Source organism: Chinchilla lanigera, unplaced genomic scaffold (genome assembly GCF_000276665.1).
Source record: "Chinchilla lanigera isolate Chin_1 unplaced genomic scaffold, ChiLan1.0 scaffold00065, whole genome shotgun sequence".
NCBI lineage: Eukaryota > Metazoa > Chordata > Mammalia > Rodentia > Chinchillidae > Chinchilla > Chinchilla lanigera.
The window spans coordinates 2,253,005-2,272,968 of NW_004955466.1; the positions used below are offsets into that span (position 1 = coordinate 2,253,005).

Here is a 19,964-nt window from a genome sequence, read left to right on the forward strand (position 1 = left end):
TCTCCTTCTATTTTCCCAGGAGAATTAAAAACATCATACCATAGCAATACTTATGCACCCATGTTTACAGCAAAACAATTTGTAGCAGCTAAATCTTGGAAACAACCCAACTGCTCGTCAACCGAGGAATGGATAAAAAAAGATATGATATTTTTATACAATGGAGTATTACTCCACTATAAAGAAGGATAAACTTGAGACTTATGAGTAAAACGATGTAACTTGAGAACATACTTCTAAGTGAAATAAATCAGTCTCACATGTGTAAACATCATATTGTCTCCCTAGTATAAGAAGTTGAAAGAGTAAATAAGAACCAAAATGTACAACAGATATTGGGAAATGTGAAGACACTATTCAAAGGGAAAACGAAACTGGGATGGGGGAAGGGAGGAAAAAAGAAGGAAGGAAAAAGGAAAAATAGCTCTATACTAATTTCTATTAGTTCACTGAAAAGAGAGGTTTGTGCTTATACCATTTGTTCAGTTTTTCACGCCTACATCTTGTAATCTGAGCAACTACTTTGAGGGTAACAATAAGCAATGCACTAACCATTATTACTCTCTTTCTACCTTGGTTTGAAATTTTGTGTCATTGTTTTTAGTGGTTTTTTCTCTTTAAATAAAAAAAAAAATCACTGGCAGCTGTGTTGCCAATACACTATGAACAGGTTATGTGCACAAGAAATCCTCATTTAAGGAGAGCTCTATTGCTGGATGTGAGAAATTGGGGGCGACGGTTCTACAGGAAATGGAGTCACAAGAAATTCAGGCTGGAATCTTGGGTTTGTAGAGTTATGATGATGTTACAGAAGAGGATGACATGACTACATTTGAATAAATGTGGATTGCTGTATATGAGAAACATGAAACATCCCCTGAAAATAAGTACTATTGCATCTTTGGAAACCAAAATTAATGTAAGACTTGGTCTTATTTTCAGGGAAATACAGTAGCAGCATTATTCATAATAGCCAAAAAAGCAAAAATGAGCCACTCAACTAAAATATGACATATCCATACAGTAGAACATTATTTTGACCATAACACGGATCAACTATAAAACATTATAATGAAAAAGGAAGTCAGGCATTTAAAAAAAAAAAAAAACAACACATTTTGTAGCATTCCATTTATATGGAATGTTCAAAGTAGGACAGAATACAGACAAAGTAGATTAGTAGTCACCAGGGGCTAAAGGAAGGAAGAAATGTAGAATGACTGCAAAGGGCTTAGGATTTCTTTTGGGGATGATTAAGATGTTCTGCAGTTAGTAGCAATGGTTGTACAACTTTGTGAGTAAAATAAAAACCACTGTATATACCCTTTCTAATGATAAATTTTATTGTAGGTGATGTATATCTCAATTTTTAAAGGTTTACAAAATTAAAAATAGAATTATCATGAAAGTCAGAAAAGTATCAGCACAGGAGTTTATGAGACAAGAAATTCTACCTTGTGAATTTATCATCATTGCAGCTTTACTTGTTACAGCAAAATACTAGAAATAATTCAAATGTCTATCAATATGGGATATACAACAGTAACAAATCCTATACAACTTTTTAATGAAAGTACCACATATGCTGAAATGCAAGGATTTCCAAGAAATATTAAGTGAACAAAACAATGTACAAAGTTATAAAACATTCTACCAATATATTAAAAATACAAATGCTTACAAATACTTACAACACAATATTTAAACAAATAGTATATAACAACTTTCCAAACTAATTGAAAGAATGACAAAAGTAAGAGATTTTAAAGCAAGCTTATATAAGTAGATTTAAAAGTTTAGATAAGTCAGCAGTTTTCTAGGGAAAAAATTAAAATGATTTCAAAAAGAAATAGAAAAAAATAAAAAAAAGAAATTAAAAACTTGAGTAACCATTTTAATAACTAATAAAAATCTACCCATGAGAAAAGCTATTAACAGTACATTAAACCAACAAAGGACTGTTGTTTATAATATATAAATAACTGCTACAGATCAATAAGAAAAGGGAAGATAAACCCAAATGGCCATAAACTTGAATAAGCACTTCATCCAAGAGATAATACAAATGGCCAATAAGTGTATGAAAAAGAAATTCAGTGGATTTAATCATCAGTTTAACCACATATTCTGATAACCAACATATCCACTGGAACAGCTAAAATTAAATAGTTAAATATGAAGCTCCAACATCAATGCAGCATAATCAATATTCAAACATTGCTAGGAAGAATACATATTAGTTCAACGATTTAAGTGGCAAGAGAACATGGAAACATATTCACCAAAATGTCCACAGCAGCCCTACTATTAGCCAAAAAATGTCAATTACTCAAAAATCCAGTAATAGAACAGATACATAAAATACAGTATGTGTATCTTTTATTCCATTATTCGTACACTAGAACTACACAAAACAGCATGATGAAGCTCATGAATATACTGCTGAGTGAAAGGAGTCATGTATGAAAGAATTCATCCTGTATTATTGGGTCCAGGGATATAGCTCAGTAGCACAGCACCTGCCTGGCAATGTCCTGAGTTAGATTCCCAGTACCCAAAAACAAAAAATCATCCTGTATTATTCCATTGGTATGTAGTTCAAAGACAAACAAAACCCCTATGGTTTAGTGAATGACATAGTGATTACCCTTGGGGAAGGCAGTGAATTGAAAGGGTATATAACGGGGGCTTCTAGGATACTGATAATTTTGGGTTTCTTTCTTTTTTGAGACAGGCTCTTGTGAGCTGCCCAGGCAAGCATCAAATTCAACATACTTCTGCCTTGGCCCCCCAGGTAGCTGGAGTTATAGTTATTCAGCACCATACTCAGCTCTCAGTTTTTAGTTTCTGATGTGGATTCTAGTTTCACAGAATTGTTCAGTTTGAGAACATAGTTATGACTTGTGTACTTTTCAATATACAATGGTGCCTCAGTTCACAAATGCTTTTGTGTGCAAATAATTTGATTTGCAAACAGAAGCATATGGCAAAATTTTTGTTTTTGTTTGCAAACTGCATCAGGTAACAAACACAAGCAACAGCCATTTTCCCATACAAACACAAACAGGGCCATCTTTTCCAAAATTGTAGAACAAATTAAGTTTGTCGACCAAGGTACCACTGCACATGTTATGCTTCAGTTAAAACTTCTTAAAAAAGAAAATTTCACCCACCTAAAAACTCTATCAGGTACAGAGGATACAGAAATAAGTTTTACTATATCTACATTAAGAGAAAATACAAATAAGTGGATACAGAAAACACTATAATAATTTATATTGATTTATTACTTAAGAAAAGAACTTCCAACCATCTACCAACATGAAAAATGTTACATCAGGAGAATAGTCTCCTTATTTAAGGAATAACAACAGCCTTCTCCATAAGCATTATTTTTTCTAAAACATTCCAGGGCTTCTGAAAACAAACCAAATAATATTAAATCTATAGGTCAGGAAAAATGAAGCAAATTCAGTCTAGGAAGTGATCTGATTATTAATAGTACAAAAAAAAACTAGTAACTGAAAAGAAAAGAGAAACTTAGGATAAATCTAATACCAGTGAAATATAATACTTAAGTTTAGGATTTCCTACTCACAGAAATGCAGAAATTACTTATATATTTTATAAAGCTTTTGACAGTACTCATACTAAAAATGAACATACCAGAGTTTAAAGGTTTCTGCAGAATTCTCACATTATCAATCACTTAGAAAATCTAGAGAATCCATTCTCACAGGACAAGAAAGTAAAAAAGGAAGTAACCCAAGGCAATAGATAACAGAGAAAAACAATTCAGCACACTCTTGGAAACTTGGGAATGTGCGCTGCAGTTTAATATTAATGAAATGATTGGCTTAGGACACCAATTTAAAGCGGTCTTGGATAGTGGTTAATAAAACATCAGCCCACAGGAATTTTCCAAAGGCCTTCCCAAATTTATTAGTCATAGCAATAAATAGGAATGGCCTAAGGAACTATACTTTTACTATGGGTTAGATTTTGTTTGCTCTTTTTTTCCTTTACTTGTTACTTTCCTACTACTCAAAATGTTTTTAAAGATCTAAACTGCTTTTCCTAAAGTTACGGACTACGTTAACTTTCATTGTTGCAGGCTCCCCCACCACTTATACCTGTGAGTTCTTGTTCATTTTAGTTTCTTAAAACTAGAATGTACTTGGAACCCACCTAACATATATCAAAATCCTACTCAATCTTTAAGCCATAATTTAAATGTCATTTCCTCCCTGAAGAATTCTGAAGTAAGGAAATTAACTGTGCCTCTATCCTATTTTTACCGTAAGGGGAAAAAAAAACAATACTTAACGAACTGCCACATATCAAGTGCTTTCTAAAATTTTAATCTCCTCAGCATTTCTACAAAGTACTGTTATTCCATAACAGAACAGCAAACTAAAGTTGTGAGAGATAACACAATACAATAATACCACGAAGTTGGGATTTAAATGAAATCTATCTGATTTCAAGGGTCGTAGTCTTTATGTAATTTCATGGTGGTTCTGTTATAGGCCTTATCACAGACTTATGTGAGTTTATATCCCAGGTCCTAACAGGGTCCAATACTTATCTTTAAGCACTCTTTTAGTACCACAAATAATGTGAATTAGTACAATGTTAATTTCCCTCATATAATTAGCTTCTACTGTATGTAACCTCAGGACGATAAAATAAGGACCTGGACATTCAGCCTAACAAAGTAACTGGGACCAGACCTGTCCTCCCACTATAAACAATGAGGAAACTGGACAGAGTCTACAAAGGAATTTTTGTTACACATTAGGCAAAAGGTAGTATAGAACTGTGATCCCTAAAAGAAAGAAAATATACAAGGTAAGTACCCAAATTGCCCCTAATGTCTACCTGGAAGTACTTCTGGGATTCAACATACAAAGTGGTAACCCAGCCAGAATACAGATGGCTTGGGTTGGAGGTAACAGAGTTTGAAGGGTAATAAGAGATGGAATCTTCAGGACAGAATACTAAAAAGGAGCTATGCAGAGAAGAGCTCAAAGAATCTGCACAGGGGTTATCTTGAGACTAAGGGTGAAACCTAAGCTGCACATTCATAGAGTAAACTGTACAAGGCCAAGCAAAGTACCATAAGTGGTAAGCTGAATACATTTTCTAGAACTCACAAGGCTGTAGGACATTTTGACCAACTAAAGTACAGAGACCTCATTCAATATCTAGAGCATTGCATGGTGACTCCAGAGAGTCAGACCCTAAAAGGAAAGCTGACCTGCTTTAGAGGAGTGACTCTGAAAGGTCAGAATGCATCAGAAGAGAGAGTAAGAGAAGGAAAAATTAATTCATTCATGTTCTACTTTCAAAATATTCAGAATCTGACCTTATCTCATACCTTCACTGCCACTAAGCCCTCTGTCCAAGCTACTTTCATCCCTTAATGGAAATATTCCTGTAATCTCCTGATAGGTCTCTGTATTTCGTTCCTTGCTTATACAGTGTAGTCTTAAGCCAGCTGCCAAAATGATCTTTTTAAAATACAATTCAGACACTTCCGTGCTGGCTGCATCCATCCATCGAATGCCTTACACAGGCCCTCAGTGGAGCTGACCACTGTTTCCTCTACGGCCTCCCTTCCCGTGGCTCTTTCCCTTGCTCTTTCCACTTCAGACAGTGATTCCCATAGCACTGCCTGAACTCCTCAAGCATGCAAGCATCATACAGCCTTCACCCTCCCTGCTTTCTCTGGCACCCCCACCCCATGTTCTCATGGCTCATTTCCTTCAGGGTTTTGCTCAGCTTTCACCTATACTGACAACCATTTTTTTAAATCACAGCTCTCTCCCCCGCATCCCCCAGCCCCCATCCTACTCTATGTTTTCCTTCATTCATGGCATTAACACCTTCTAAATTGCTGTATAATTAATTTAACTGTTTGATCTGTTCTTTTTTTTTTTTTTTTTTCTTTTTTGCCTTTTTGAGACAGGGTTTCACTATGATCTGTTCTTTATTGTCACTGTTCCTCAAAGCTTCATGGGGGGGGCGTTGTTTTGTTCATTGAAACAACTCAGTCAGCTAGAACAGGGTCCGGCACACAGTACCTGCTCAGTAAGAACTCCCCAAATGATAGTGTACTGGTAATACAGAGAAGCCAGAGAAAAGAAAGGTAAAGAATATATAATCAGCAGGACTTGGTCACCAACAGTGTTTAGAGGGCAAAGGAAAACAGGTATAAGAATTGACATTCAAATTTCTAACCTGGGATGGGGGAAGCAAAGACAAATACGAGAGGAAAATATTCTAGTTTTGTACATGTGGAATAAATGAGTTAATTATATCCTTTCTAGACTTTTTCTTAAAACTCAAATCCTAAAGATCAAAATCTAATCTGTTAAGAAGTCTGTTGATGTAGAGGGCTGGTTTGTTGTTGTTTAATGTAAAAGGGATTGTTCTTATTTAATTTTTGAAATGTTTGAAGTTATTTTTTTAAATTATAATAAAATATACCTAACACAAAATTTACCATCTTAATCTTAATCATTTTAAGTACATATTTCAGTCATGCTAAGTACCTTTACACTGTGCAACCAATCTGCAGAACTTCGTCATCTTGCACAGCTGAAATGCCATACCCATTAACAATATCCTAGTCATGTGCATGTATGAATATGCCAAAATGAAACCTATTAATCTGTAAAAAAAACAAAGAAAACAAGAGTAAAAGAAGATAAAAATTCTCCTTTTCCCTATAACCCTAGAAAATACCACCTTCTGTTTCTATGAGCTTCATTATTCTAGAAAACTCATGTAAGTGGAGTCATATATTATTTGTTGTTGTGACTGGTTTATATCACTTAGCATAATGTCCTCAAGGTTCGCACATGTAGTATATGTCAGAATTAAAAGGAACCCTTTTCTACAGTTGGTGGGGGTGTAGACTGGTACAATCACTGTGGAAATCAGTGTGGAGATTCCTCAAAAACTAGGATTGGAGGTCCGATTTGACCCAGCTATTCCCCTTCTGGGTATTTTTCCCAGAAGAATTGAAAACATCATATCACAGCAATATATGTGCACCCATGTTTACAGCAGCACAATTTGTCATAGCTAAATCTCAGAAACAATCGAAATGCCCATCAACTGAGGAATGGATAAAAAAGATGTGGTATTTTTATACAATGGAGTATTACTCAGCTATAAAGAAGGATAAACTCGAGGCTTTTATAGGTAAATGGATGCAATTAGAAACTATACTCATAAGTGAAATATATCAGACCCACATGTGTAAACATCATACTGTCTCCCCAGTGTAAGAAACCGAAAGAGTAAATAAAATCTGAAAGGTACAATAGATATTGTGAAAAGGAAAGAAACTGCTAGAGAAAGGAGAAAAGAAAGAAGGAAGGGAAAAAGTTATACACACAAACAAGATCGCTAAGATAACTGTACTATTAATTTCCATTGGTTTATTGAAAGGAATAGTTCATGCTTCATTTTTTTGACCAATTTTACATGCTTATATCTGGTAATCTGAATAACTACTTTGAAGATAACAATATGCAATGTAACAACCATTGTTGTTTTCCTATCATCCTGTTTTGAAGTTCTGTATAGCTTTTAATGGGTCTTTTTTGGAGACAGGGTCTCGCAACACAGTTCAGGCTGGCCTTGAGCTCACTTTGTAGCTGAGGCTGGCCTTGAACTCGCAATGATCCTCCTGCCTCAGCCTCTGGAGTACTGTGATTATAGGCATGCGCCACCACACCCAGCTTTTTTTTTTATTCTCTTTAAAATTAAAAAAAAAGTTGAAAAAATTTCCTGCCTTTTTAAGGCTGATTAGGAGCCCATTGTACTGTATTTATATGCCATATTTTGTTTATCCATTCATCTTTGATAGACATTGGGTTGGTTCCACCTTCCACTTACTGTTAATAGTGTTGCTATGAACACAGACGTACAAATATCTCTTCTATGTCTCTGCAACCTTGAATGACAGAGAAATGTTGAAGACTGTAAGTTAGGAATGGGAAGACTAATGGGCAGGGACTAACATCTTGCCAAAGAGGCCTGGAAAACCAGAGAAAGACTGAACGGTAATATCACCAGTCTTAAATGTGTTAGGGAAGACTTGAAGATGAACCCTTCCCTGCCTCATACCATGTTTGGCTATTACTGTACAGAGGCACACTTACATCTCATTATATATTTCTAATTCTAAAACTAGATACTACTAACATACCCTAGGTGGCTTGATAATGATTTATAAACTACTGTTAATAGGGTATACTTTTAAGATGAAAGGTAGACAGTAACTACCTTTTATTAGAATAAATTAAAGATAAAATGTGGCCATGTAACCAGTGAATATGTTCAACTATTAACTTATCCTGCAGGCAATCTCTTTTCACTTAATACTCCAAAAGCTTTCTTTTTTTCAAGATGATTCTTGTCCACCAACAATGATGCACATTAAATTTAATACTGACTAAAAACACATTTAGCCAAGAAAGCGAGAAGTTTTTTTTCCTGAAAAAAAACACTAGTGACTAATATGTACTTTTAAACCCCTTGCACAATATTTTGATTTTCTTTTCAAAAGACATGGAAATTAACAATAATCTAAGTATAAAAAAGGAAAAAAATATAGAAAACACTTATACAAAGTGAAAATAACTCTGAAAAACCAAGTTATACCTCAGAATTCCATTTTAAAGTACGGTTAATCAAAGAGAGGTACACGCAGGTATTTTTTAAGTACATATAATAAGTGACATACAGAGTTAAAATCAGAATATTCCAGGATTTCTTTATACTTTATAGTTTGCATCCTAAAAAATAAAAACCAGCCTTATGGGAGCAGCACACCCATAATCACAGCATTTGGGAGGCTGACGCAGGAAGATCGCTGTGAATTCAAGGCCAGCCTGGTCTACATAATGAATTCAAGGTCCACCTGAATTACACAGTGAGACCCTGTCTCCAAAATAAAAATAAAAACCAAACTTTATGCAGTGGCAGTATCATAGACAATGGAGTTTACTTGAAGCAAGATTATTGCTAACTGAAAAAATAAAAAGCAAAGAATGACGCTACTTATTTATTTATTTTAATTTAAAATGTTTCTTAGCAGATTGTAAGAAGGCCTAGCAATAGATTTTTAAATAAATGATCAAAGAAATTATGGTACATATCAACTTCCCTACCACTTCACAGAATAATCAGCTCTTACCAGGTAGCCAAAAAAATGTGTAAATTGGTGAGTGAGTAAAAGAACAGATGAGTGTATACTCATTTCATAGTACTATCTTCTCACAACTGCATTATCACCATGTGGCTTTGGCACTAATCACAATGTCAAATATAAATAATGTTTCTTTGAAAGAACATTATTTTCCATTCTAAACCACTATGTTAAGTATTTTTAACTTCAGAAAGATATTTTGGGAGTACACAGATAATAAAGCTCCTTGAAAAGGTAAACAGCCATGTTCTGATAGTAATATACATACATGGTTTCTGTTTATCAATTTATAGTCAAAGGCATTCTATACTTCTTAGCCAAATACCATGGACTAAGACTAGTTTTAAACAAGTAGAAAACTTACCACCGAAAAGAACTGGCATGAATCTTAGAAATCAACTTGTTTTACTCCCTATCGGACAAATAATTTCATCTATTATCATATGCTCAGACATCCTGGAAGATTCACTATTTAATTGCCAATGTAATCCTTCCTTCTTTTTTAAGTTCTAAGGACTATAATTTATTTTTATATGGAAAAAAATTCTATATAACATCAAATGATTGTCATTTTGCCTTTTAGAGACATTAGTCTCATCTACCATAGGGCTTGCCCACCGCACACTAGAAGATGGCTATCATGACTCCTTATATGATAAACCTCCCTTCTTTCTTTAGTTTGGTTATGTGAAAAAATCCTCTCATTTTAGCCACTTGTCACTCTTAATGTAGGCAATCCAAACAGAACAATCTGACTCAAAACAAAGCAAGATTATCCTTAACTCTGTTCTAGATAGTCTATTAATGTAGCCTAAGATCAAAAAGAAAGAAACAAGACAAGGCCGTTCATATTTGTTTGCAGTTAAAGATGTTGTCTTTGTTCCTACCCCTACATCTAAGCCATTTCTCCCTAATTCTGAAAATCTTAGCATTATATATTACATTATAAACTTGTTCTCAGTAAATTTTATCATATTTGTTGATCCTATCATCCCAGGATGTTTGACATTTTCTGACTCCTGCCTTTATCACCTAATAATCTCGCCATTCTTCCCTATGGTGCATTAAGTACAAATGTGATCAGTATGCCAGCTCTATTTTCTTTTAATTTTTTGTTTACATATGATATAACAGGAAGCTGAAGACAGATTCTTGTGGTATCTAAAGGCTGTCCTTTTAGGTTAACATAGATCCATTAACACCCCTCCAGATGGTTATCCAATCACTTACATATCAACATAACTATATTATCATATCATTCTCACCCATCTTACCCACAGTGATATCATGTAATAGACCATGTCAAAAAGACTCATAAAACTCAGACATTTGTGTGATATCGGCTGCGTAATCAACAGTCTAACAGTCTTCCAAAGAAGAATAAAGTTAGCATACCCTACCATAACATTTTTTCATAAACTCAGGCTGGCTCTAAGGGATCATGATTTTTCCTTTCTGAGTACCTACCAACCATCTATTAAATCACCTAATGTGGGCTTTTACTGAGGATTTGTTTCAGATTCACCAGACATGGGGAACAAGTTAGAGAACCTGCACGTAGTCAGATCCTATGATCTGCTCTCTATTTTCTTCCACCACTTTTCTCCCCAAAGCTTGAGCTCAAGGGATCCTGCCCCAATGCAGAGGAAGAGGTGGGGGGAAAGATACCAAAAATAGGTTTTCCAGACTTAAGCAACCAAGTTCCTATTCCTTGTTCCTGCTTTCCCCAGTTTTGTTTAATACCAAACATGAGGAACAATAGTTATCAAATGTTTTAACTTATCTAGATTCTCTATTAGTACATGGTATACAAATAACTACCCTGAAAGAGTTTCTAGAAAGGCTTTACCATTCTACTCTCTCTAACAAGAAGTAAATGCTAAAATCTTAACACAGCAATAGTCTGTGAACAAAAAAGACTAGCTTGGCATGCAATTGTAGGATCATAACTTTCTCGTTGTGCTTCTTACTCTGTCATCTACTTTCCACAAGTATAAAGATTTCTATACTATTAATTCAAAAAATCCCAAAGTATTTATTATTGACAAAACATATAAACAGTAAACAAACTCAAATGAAAGCACCACTGTTTAGTTCTTAAGCAATAAACAGACATATCTAATTACAGTGTGTGGCAGACTTCTTTGTAATAGAAGACATCCCTCTAGCAAATAACAAACTGGTTATATAGTAGCAAAAATAGTCCAATTTCAGAAAAAAGCACATGGAATATTATGCCCCTAACAATACTCTGTAAATAACCACTGAACTTGTAGAACTTTATTAGTCTGCTTGTTTCTACTTTTGTTTTTTGCTTAACTATCCCATTAGAAACACTGAAAAAATTGATTAAATGGAGTTAAAAGTCAAAGTACTGTATGTGGCTACTATTGTTTGAAAATAATTTTTTTTTATAATTTCCCCTACAGAATTAAGATCAGGCTGAAGCTTTTAAAGACCCATCATAGGTGAAACCATATAACTGCCTAAATTGGGATAAACCCAGGGCTGGGCACATAAATGCAAGCAAAGCAGATAATATTTAAAAAAAAAAAAAAAAGTCATATCCTCAAAGATAAGGTATTGTACAGCTACAGGAAATTCCAAATCCAAGTTCTACCACTGTGGCCTATCATGGGGTTGGCCTCCCTAGAAGTTGTGCTTTTACTTTTGTCAGTATCTGATATCCATATCAAAATGCAAGGTTAAAAAAAGTCATTAACAAAAGCAGTATTATTAAAACATCTTTCTTTTAGAAAAATGTGCAGAATTTTATTATATGTGATGGGCCTCATGTCAATATGAGAATGTCACAGGAGAATTACATAATTTCATAAATGAAAACTTAGATATCATCTAGTCTAAGGCTTCCATTTTCAAAGGTTCAGGGAATTTAAAGTCATTTCCCCAAAGTAAAGCATCCTGTTAGTGGATCGATCAGGAAACCAACCACACATTAATTCTGTTACTTTCACAACATAAAACACCAGGTGACACAGGAAACATTCATAGCCCTTACTGCACAGAAATCATACTTTGCCTGGGTACTAAATATTTTACATTTTAAATATCTGCTAATTCAGAGGTCTAATAGTTCACACTTAAACAAAACTAAAACATCACTCTGCAAACTCCTAAGTATAGAAATATGGGTGCTGAAGTTATTACATACTATAAACTACATTTTACAAACCACATTATAATAGTCTAAGTGTATAGTAATCAAATGTCATCACATATAATTAAAGATAAACTTAACGTGTCAAAACAAAAGATCAAAGCACTTCCAATACTGCAGGGCCATGACTTTTAATGCCCTGTTCCTTGATCATGCCTTTAATTCACACAATTTGGTGAATCACAGTACCTCCTTCTAAGTAGAAATAAGCCTCAGAGAACTCTATATTTAAAAAATTGACAAGCATATAAAATATTCTAACCCATCTCTGTGAAAAAATTAGTGTATTGCCAGTTTTTATTAAACCTGATACTGGAAAAAATAGACAACATGTTTTCATACCCTCTAAATCAGATTCTGATCTAAGCATACATTTTTGAATTACACAGGAAAAGTGCTTAGCTGTATACTGTGGCAAGAAAGTAGATCATCCAAATTACCTGGTATTTCCCATTTGTTGGTGGTTGTTTTCTTTGTGTTTACTACCTACCACGCCAATGAAATACAACCTACTACCTGAGCAATTCAGTAAAAAACCCAAGGAGAGTGTCACTCAGCATTATCCAGGGGAAAAAACCTCCCTCTTCAGTTACTTCATTCCTCTAGACTTTGGCTGAACCACACTGGCTGTTACTTTGCTGGGGAAGAGGTTGCCGAGTTATCCACAGGCACATACACGCAGACAGACCACGGTATGGAGAACGTCAGCCGTTACTCCTCAGAATCTCTTCACTAAAGCGTGTGCTGAGTAATGAGGAGCTATTCAGTAAGTACAGATAAATGCAGTTAGAACAGGCCTTCAGAGACAAATAATCAACCGAGACAACTGCCCAGATGGTACTTATGAAAGGCCACACTAAGAAAACCTGTATATTAAATGTCCTTCAATGAAACATGAGAAAACAACTGAAGAGTTCCTGAAAGCGTATGGACTTAAAATCTTAAATAATCCTGAATAATAAATTTATGCTTACTATGGACCTTTACAGATAAGTGACCCGGGCTTTGGGGAAATCAGAGTCTGTAAAAGGCTACAATGTATCTTTTTCGATGCGGACTTCAATATGCAAAACTTCCTGCTTACATTCATCTTTAAAATTCTGGATGACGTATTGTCTTACAACTATGCTTACTGGATCATAAAAGATTTTTTGGCAACCTAAGATATTTCCAGTCTTGAGAAACACATTTTAAAAAATCAAAGCTCTCTCATGCTAATTTCCCGGCCCACTAAAATACCAGGTCAGATGGAAATGTTATTTTGAAACCTGGATTAGAAAATGAAGTCAAACTCTATTGCAAAAGGTTTTCTCAAAGGAATGATGAAAAGTAACACATGGCAATTAGTACAGAATTCATGGTGTTTTGTCCATGTTCCAGATGATATTATACTTTGGATTACCCCATTACCTTCAATACTTAATAAAATAAAACATAATACCTCTATTCTTATCTTGGCATTCTGTAATTACTGAGAGTTGATTCATCTGAAGTGTCCTCTATGTATTTTAAATCATCCCCTTCATCTGCAGAACATTTGAGAAACTTTGATTAATAAATATATTTAATTTTTATTATAGGTTAAGTATTACGAGTGCTTGTAAATATAGAAAATAAAGATTAACAGGATGAATCACCTCTACCTACAAAGAATTCATAATCTAGTTCAGAGAAAAGATCAACGTAAGTGTACCACAGAATCTAAGTCCTTACCTGTGTACACATGTATACATATAAAGAATTAATGAAGGACAAACAGAGGTACCGTGGAAAGTTATGAAAACCCTGATCAGGCATCATACAAAATTGAGAGCCTACAACAGTGCTGTAGAACCTATGGCATGTATGCCACAGTGGACTGTTTGTGTCATTGAAAGCTCTAAAAAGTTCACAATCACTGGCCTGTAATCTTAATGTTAGTATCAAGAAAGACAAAGAAAAGCTAAGAAAGTGTTCTATTAAAAAAACTAAAGAGCAATAACAATGAAATTTCTACTTCCCAATCCCAATTGGTACAAAGGTCATATTAGATAATAGGCAAAATTTGAAGATGGACTCTATTTTAAATAATATAATATTAAATTTGATCAATACACTTTGAGCTATGGTTTATGTCTAGAGGTCCCCTCAAAGCCACATGCAGTCATAGACGGGACTTTTTCTGAGGTGGCTGGATCTAAAGTGTTTGATTGATTCATGGTGCAATGATGGGATTAAGGATATGTGATTACTAAATCAGTCCACTGATTAGTTTGGCACTACCCTAATCCCCGTGGCCTAGTTAGAGTATAAAAGGGCAGAAAGATGCCATTAAGGTTTCTCCCTTGTTACTTTTGCTATTACTTTTGCTATCTTGCGGGTGCCATGAACTGTTCTCTGCGACGGCCCTCTGCCAAGCCACCCTTGCCTTGGAGCCAGCCAATTATGAACTGAAACCTCTACAAACTGTGAGCCAAATAAACCTTTCCTCCTTTAACTTTGGATGTTGAGTATTTTGTCTCAGCAGTGAGAGAAGTATGGAAGACACTATGGATACGTAAGACAATGTCTTGGTTCTTAAGAAACACATACTAGAGTATTTAGGGTCAAGGGTCACAAGGCTGCAATTTACTGGCAAGTAGTTCATAACAATAATATGTATATGTATATTTAAGAGACAAAAGGGAAATACAGTAAGATGTTAACTGAGGATAAAAGTATGAACAGCTAACAGGAGCTGACTGCACTATACTTGCAACTTCCAATTTTTCAAAATAGATTTTTTTCTTTTAGTTTAATGAACATTCAAATTAGAAAATAACTCAGAGGCTGAGCACAGTGGCATGAATCTAGTCCCAGCTGTTTGGGAGGCTGAGGCCGCAGGATCACTTCAGTCCAGGAGTTGGAGAAAAGCCTGGGCAATACAGAAAGATGTCATCTCCAAATCAAAGACCTTAGAAGTTACTTGGTCCAACCTTAGACCTGACTTTACCAATGAAGAAAGAGACCCTATAATGTAAGATAAATGGTTACAACATAGATCAGTGGTCTCCTAACTTTTTGGTGTGTACCTCATCATTAAAACTTTTTGGTGTGTACCTCATCATTACAACATAGATCAGTGGTCTCCTAACTTTTTGGTGTGTACCTCATCATTAAAACATATTGGTTATGTAGCCCCTCAGTGTCTGATTTCAATTGTCTTACATCTTCTATTTGGGTACATTTTATTGTGTACATTATAAAAACTTACGTAGGATGAGATGAAAATACTTGTAAAGTTTTAACACTTTCTTCTCCACCACAGTGGCTCATTTTGAGCATTCTTTCCCCTAACCTTCATGATCACTGATACAGACATTTCTAAGCACAAAAGCAGCATACATATGTGGGGACAGAAGGTCAGGAGAAGCGTGATGTGGGTGCGACTTCTGGGGCATTTGAAGCACTGGAAGACTTAAATGGGTAGGTAGAAGTGAAGGAAGACTAAGGGAACAAAAATAAGCAAAAGACAAAAATGCAGAAAAAGCATAGAAATTTTGACAATTCATATTGAGGACTAGTGACACAAAGGGTTAATATATAGCTTGGTAATAGATTTGGAAAAGCCCTCTGAAGGGTTCAAACAAAAAGGTGTCTGGAAATCAACAATGTTCATAATAATAAAATCATGCCAGTTTTGGGTGGGGGAGAGAAGAAAAGGAAAAGAAAGGAAAAAACAGGAAAAGAGGTTGCTAAACTGTTTTTCAGAGCTAACGTACTGATTTACATCCCCACTAGCAACACAGGAGGGTCTTAGTTCCTCCACATACTCACCTACATTTTTAATACTCACCTGGTCTTTTTAATTTTAGCTTTACTAATAGGCATGATATCTTACTGTGGTTTTCATTTACATTTCCCTAATTATTAATGATGAGCTTCTTTTTATGTGTTGGTTATCCACATGTCTTTAGTGGTATGTCTGCTCAAATCTTTTGTATTCTTTTGTTGTTGCTGGTTTCTTTTCCTTTCTTTCTTTTTTTTTTTTTTTTTTTTGTCTTTTTGAGACAGGGTCTCACTATGCAATTCAGGTTGGTCTTGAGCTCACTTTGTAACCCAGGCTGGTCTCGAACTTGCAGCAATCCTCCTGCCTCAGCCTCCCAAGTGCTGGGATTACAGGCATGTGCCACCACACCCAGCTTGGTTTGTTTTCTTCTTGAATTTTAAAACTTCTTTACATATTCTGGCTCTAAATCCTTTGTCTAGTCACATTTTGTATGCTTTGCAAATATTATCTGTGGTACGTAGAATCTTCAAATATTATCTTTTCATTCTCTCGTGTTTTTTTATTTTTATTTTTTATTTTTTTTTGGTACAGGGAATCAAACTCTGGACCTTGCACTTCCCAGGCGCAAGTGCTTGTGCCACTGAGGTATATTCCCGGCCTTTCATTCTCTTTTGAAGAGCTAAACTTTTCTATTTGGATGAAGTTCAATGTATCAACTTTTTTATGGACTGTGCTTTTGAAAGCATATATAATAGTTGCCTATCTCAAAGTAATAAATACTCTCTTCCTATCAATTCTTTGAGAAGTTTTCTAATTTTAGTCCATGACTTATTTTGAGTTAATTTTATATGGTAGAAAATATAATATGAATTATTTCTTCACATGGATTTCCAATTGTTTTGATGCAATCTATTAAAATTAAAAAGATTAGCTTTTCTCCAATAAGCTGACTTTATATTTTCATCAAATCTAAGTTGTCATGTATGGATGGATCTGTTTAATGGGTCTGCCACTTATTTCACTGATCTATTTATTTTACAGCAATATTACCCATTTTTGCTGATTGCGGTAGCTTTATAGGTCTTCAAATTTGGGACAGTTAGTCCTCTATCTTTTTTTTTCCTCCAGCAACAACAGCAGACAACATGGAGCAGAGTAGAGCAGAAGAGCCACCTGCATCTTTATTGTATATTTTTATACAGGTTGTTATCACCTATTTATGTTCTCACATGTTCACCGCACTGGCACATGTACAGTTGTCCATTGCTAAGTCACAGTTATATATAATCATGCCCCAGGGACTGGGGATTTAGCTCAGCAGCATAGCGCCTGCCTAGCATGCGCAAGGTCGTGAGTTCGATTCCCGGTACCAGGAAAAAAAAAAATCATGCCCCGAGGTGCACTCACACTGACAATGGGGCCCTGTCCTCAGGGCTGTCCAGGAGTGTCCTTACATGCCCCTCGCTTTGACTGAGCAGTTCCCCTCATCCCACCCGATCAAAGGTTGGGTGAGAGTCTTATGAAAGGCCTCTTTCGAGAGGCCCATAAGGCTGACCCCTGTACATAAAGACCACAACAACAATACAGGAAACAACAGAACACTACCAACCGCATTGCCACCACAGCACAGCTTACGGCTATCCAGTGCCACATGCATCCCAAGGATTCCCACCACTGGGTAAGGGGGTCCTGCTGCAGTGCCTGGATAGCAGACACCTCCACATTCATGCCGTGCAAAGCTTCCTGTGCCTGCGTCTGGTGGTCAGGGACATAAATGCAACATTCTACATGTAAGAGAGCACAAGTGCCTCCCTGTGCTGCAGTCAGCAAATCAAGAGCTATGCAATTTTGCAAAACCGTCTTCCTCACTTGAGATGTCTCATCCATGAGCAACATCAAAGCCTAACATGTAACATTCAAGGCCTGGGCCATATGCTGAGCAAGGGCTTCAAGCTAGAGGGGTAGGTTTATGGTCCCTGCCCCTGGCAGCACCAAGGCCATCAGATAAAACCACCAGGCCACCTGTTTAGAACAGTGCCACCTGTGATACACAGTGTCCCAATTGTGGGGTGTCTGTAGAGTGGATCTGATAGTGCCCTTAACATATGGAAATCCCCAGCTGCAGAGCCCTGTCCCGTGTGCAGGCAGGTACAGCCAGCCCATGGTGCCAAAAACCCATAAGGCATCTTCAGTGGGCCAATGAGTGGGCACTGCACCTGTAAGCTTACGGCTGTCCCACCACTTGTTTGTGTCATTTACCAGCAATGTCTGGTTACACAGGTTAGCGGGGGATCACCTTGCTGTTTGATTTCCCGCTGACACATTCATTTGGTGAATACAAAGTAGGGCTACATCCAACAATATTACAGGTGTTCCCATCACCCACACCCACCATTGCACATAACAAGTCCCAGTCCCTGTGGGATGGAGGTACTCTTCTGGATCAGCATCTCAGTGGATCGGCGTCATTCATCCCAGGCAGAGCCAGGTGTTGCTGTCACCAGTCTGCCTGAGCAGGAATGCCGGCACAATCTTCCCCGGGACGCCCTCAACTGCCTCAGTGGGGAATTCAGCACACACTCAACAACGTAATGTGATTGTTGATGCACATGAGCAAACGTGTGTACCCATAAGATGATGCTGCTAGCATCGCTCATTCTGATTGAAAAGACAGGGCAGAAAGGGAACCCATTATAGGGAGATCCTGTCCATCTGGAAGGATGCAGGCCACGTGCTCATCCTGTGATAGGATTTGGCTGGAATCATCTTACCCGCTAGCTTAGAATACCAAACCTGGGTTCCCATTGCTACCGGGGCGAGGAGTTGGGGCGAGGCCCACCACTCCTAGACAGACAGGCCAAGCAGCCACAATGTCACCCCCTTTCAGAGTGCTGGCGCACACCTGTAATCCCAGCACCAGGAAGCTGAGGCCCAGAAGGATCGCTGTGAGTTCAAGACCAGCCTGGGCTACACAGTGAGCTCAAGGCCAGCCTGAACTGCACAGTGCAACCCTGTCTTAAAAAGGCAAAAAAAAAAAAAACCAAAAAACAAAGAATAGAATGGTGGCTCCAGCATCGGGGAGAGAGTACACCAAGGCCTTCAGTGGCCAAGTTGAACTCCAGAGCTGTATTTCTATAGCATATCTAAGACCTTTCCCCCAGAACTCTAAGAGAAATACCCAATTGCCCACCAGGGGTTCAGTAGGCCAATCCCAAGTCCACTGATAGCAGCATCCTAGCTGCATAGGCTCCAATGCAGGAAGGATTAAGGCCCCTTTCATCACCATAGGACTCTGCTCCATGGGTCAAATACAGTCTGTGCTTCCAGGAGGTGATCCAGTGAGCTGTCATCTGTATGTCAGGGCTGGCCATTGGGCAAGTGAACCACCTAGGGTAAGACTTGCACCTACCCAGCGAACTCTGGAGCCAAATAGGCCAGTTTAGTTTTTAGGAGCCCGTTGCATCTCTCCCTACCCACTGCAGCAATGGCAAGTGGGCTATACTGGGCCCCTGCCTCTCTCGCAGGAACATAGATATGCTTTGACTGCTGTAGACAATGCCACAAGTATAGGTTTCACCTACCCTGTGCCCTCTGCTGACCAAGCTCACACCGTTAAGGCTTTACAGTGATTAACTGCTGCTTATGGGATGCTGCTACGAATAGCATCTGACAGGGGAACTCATTTTACAACAGCCCAGGTACAACAATGGGCAAGAGACAATGATGTCACTTGACAATTTCACATGCCCTACCAGCCACAGGCTGCTGGTATGATTCAGCAATGTATCTGCTTTTTTTTTAATCTTCTTTTT

General features: G+C 36.9%; 1 protein-coding gene across 21 annotated transcripts in view; it reads right to left on the bottom strand.

The window, feature by feature from the left end:
- Rad51b (RAD51 paralog B) overlaps nucleotides 1-19,964 on the bottom strand; it is a 701,675-nt gene that overhangs the window by 566,533 nt on the left and 115,178 nt on the right. Inside the window, exon 8 of one of the 21 annotated variants that reach the window (XM_013521917.1) lies at nucleotides 12,197-13,930. The exons of the other annotated variants lie outside the window; for them this stretch is intronic. Within the exon in view, the coding sequence (XP_013377371.1) occupies nucleotides 13,913-13,930 (18 nt within the window). The 3' untranslated portion in view covers nucleotides 12,197-13,912. Of the gene's footprint in view, nucleotides 1-12,196; nucleotides 13,931-19,964 lie in introns of those variants that run through there. 21 annotated transcript variants of the gene reach the window in all.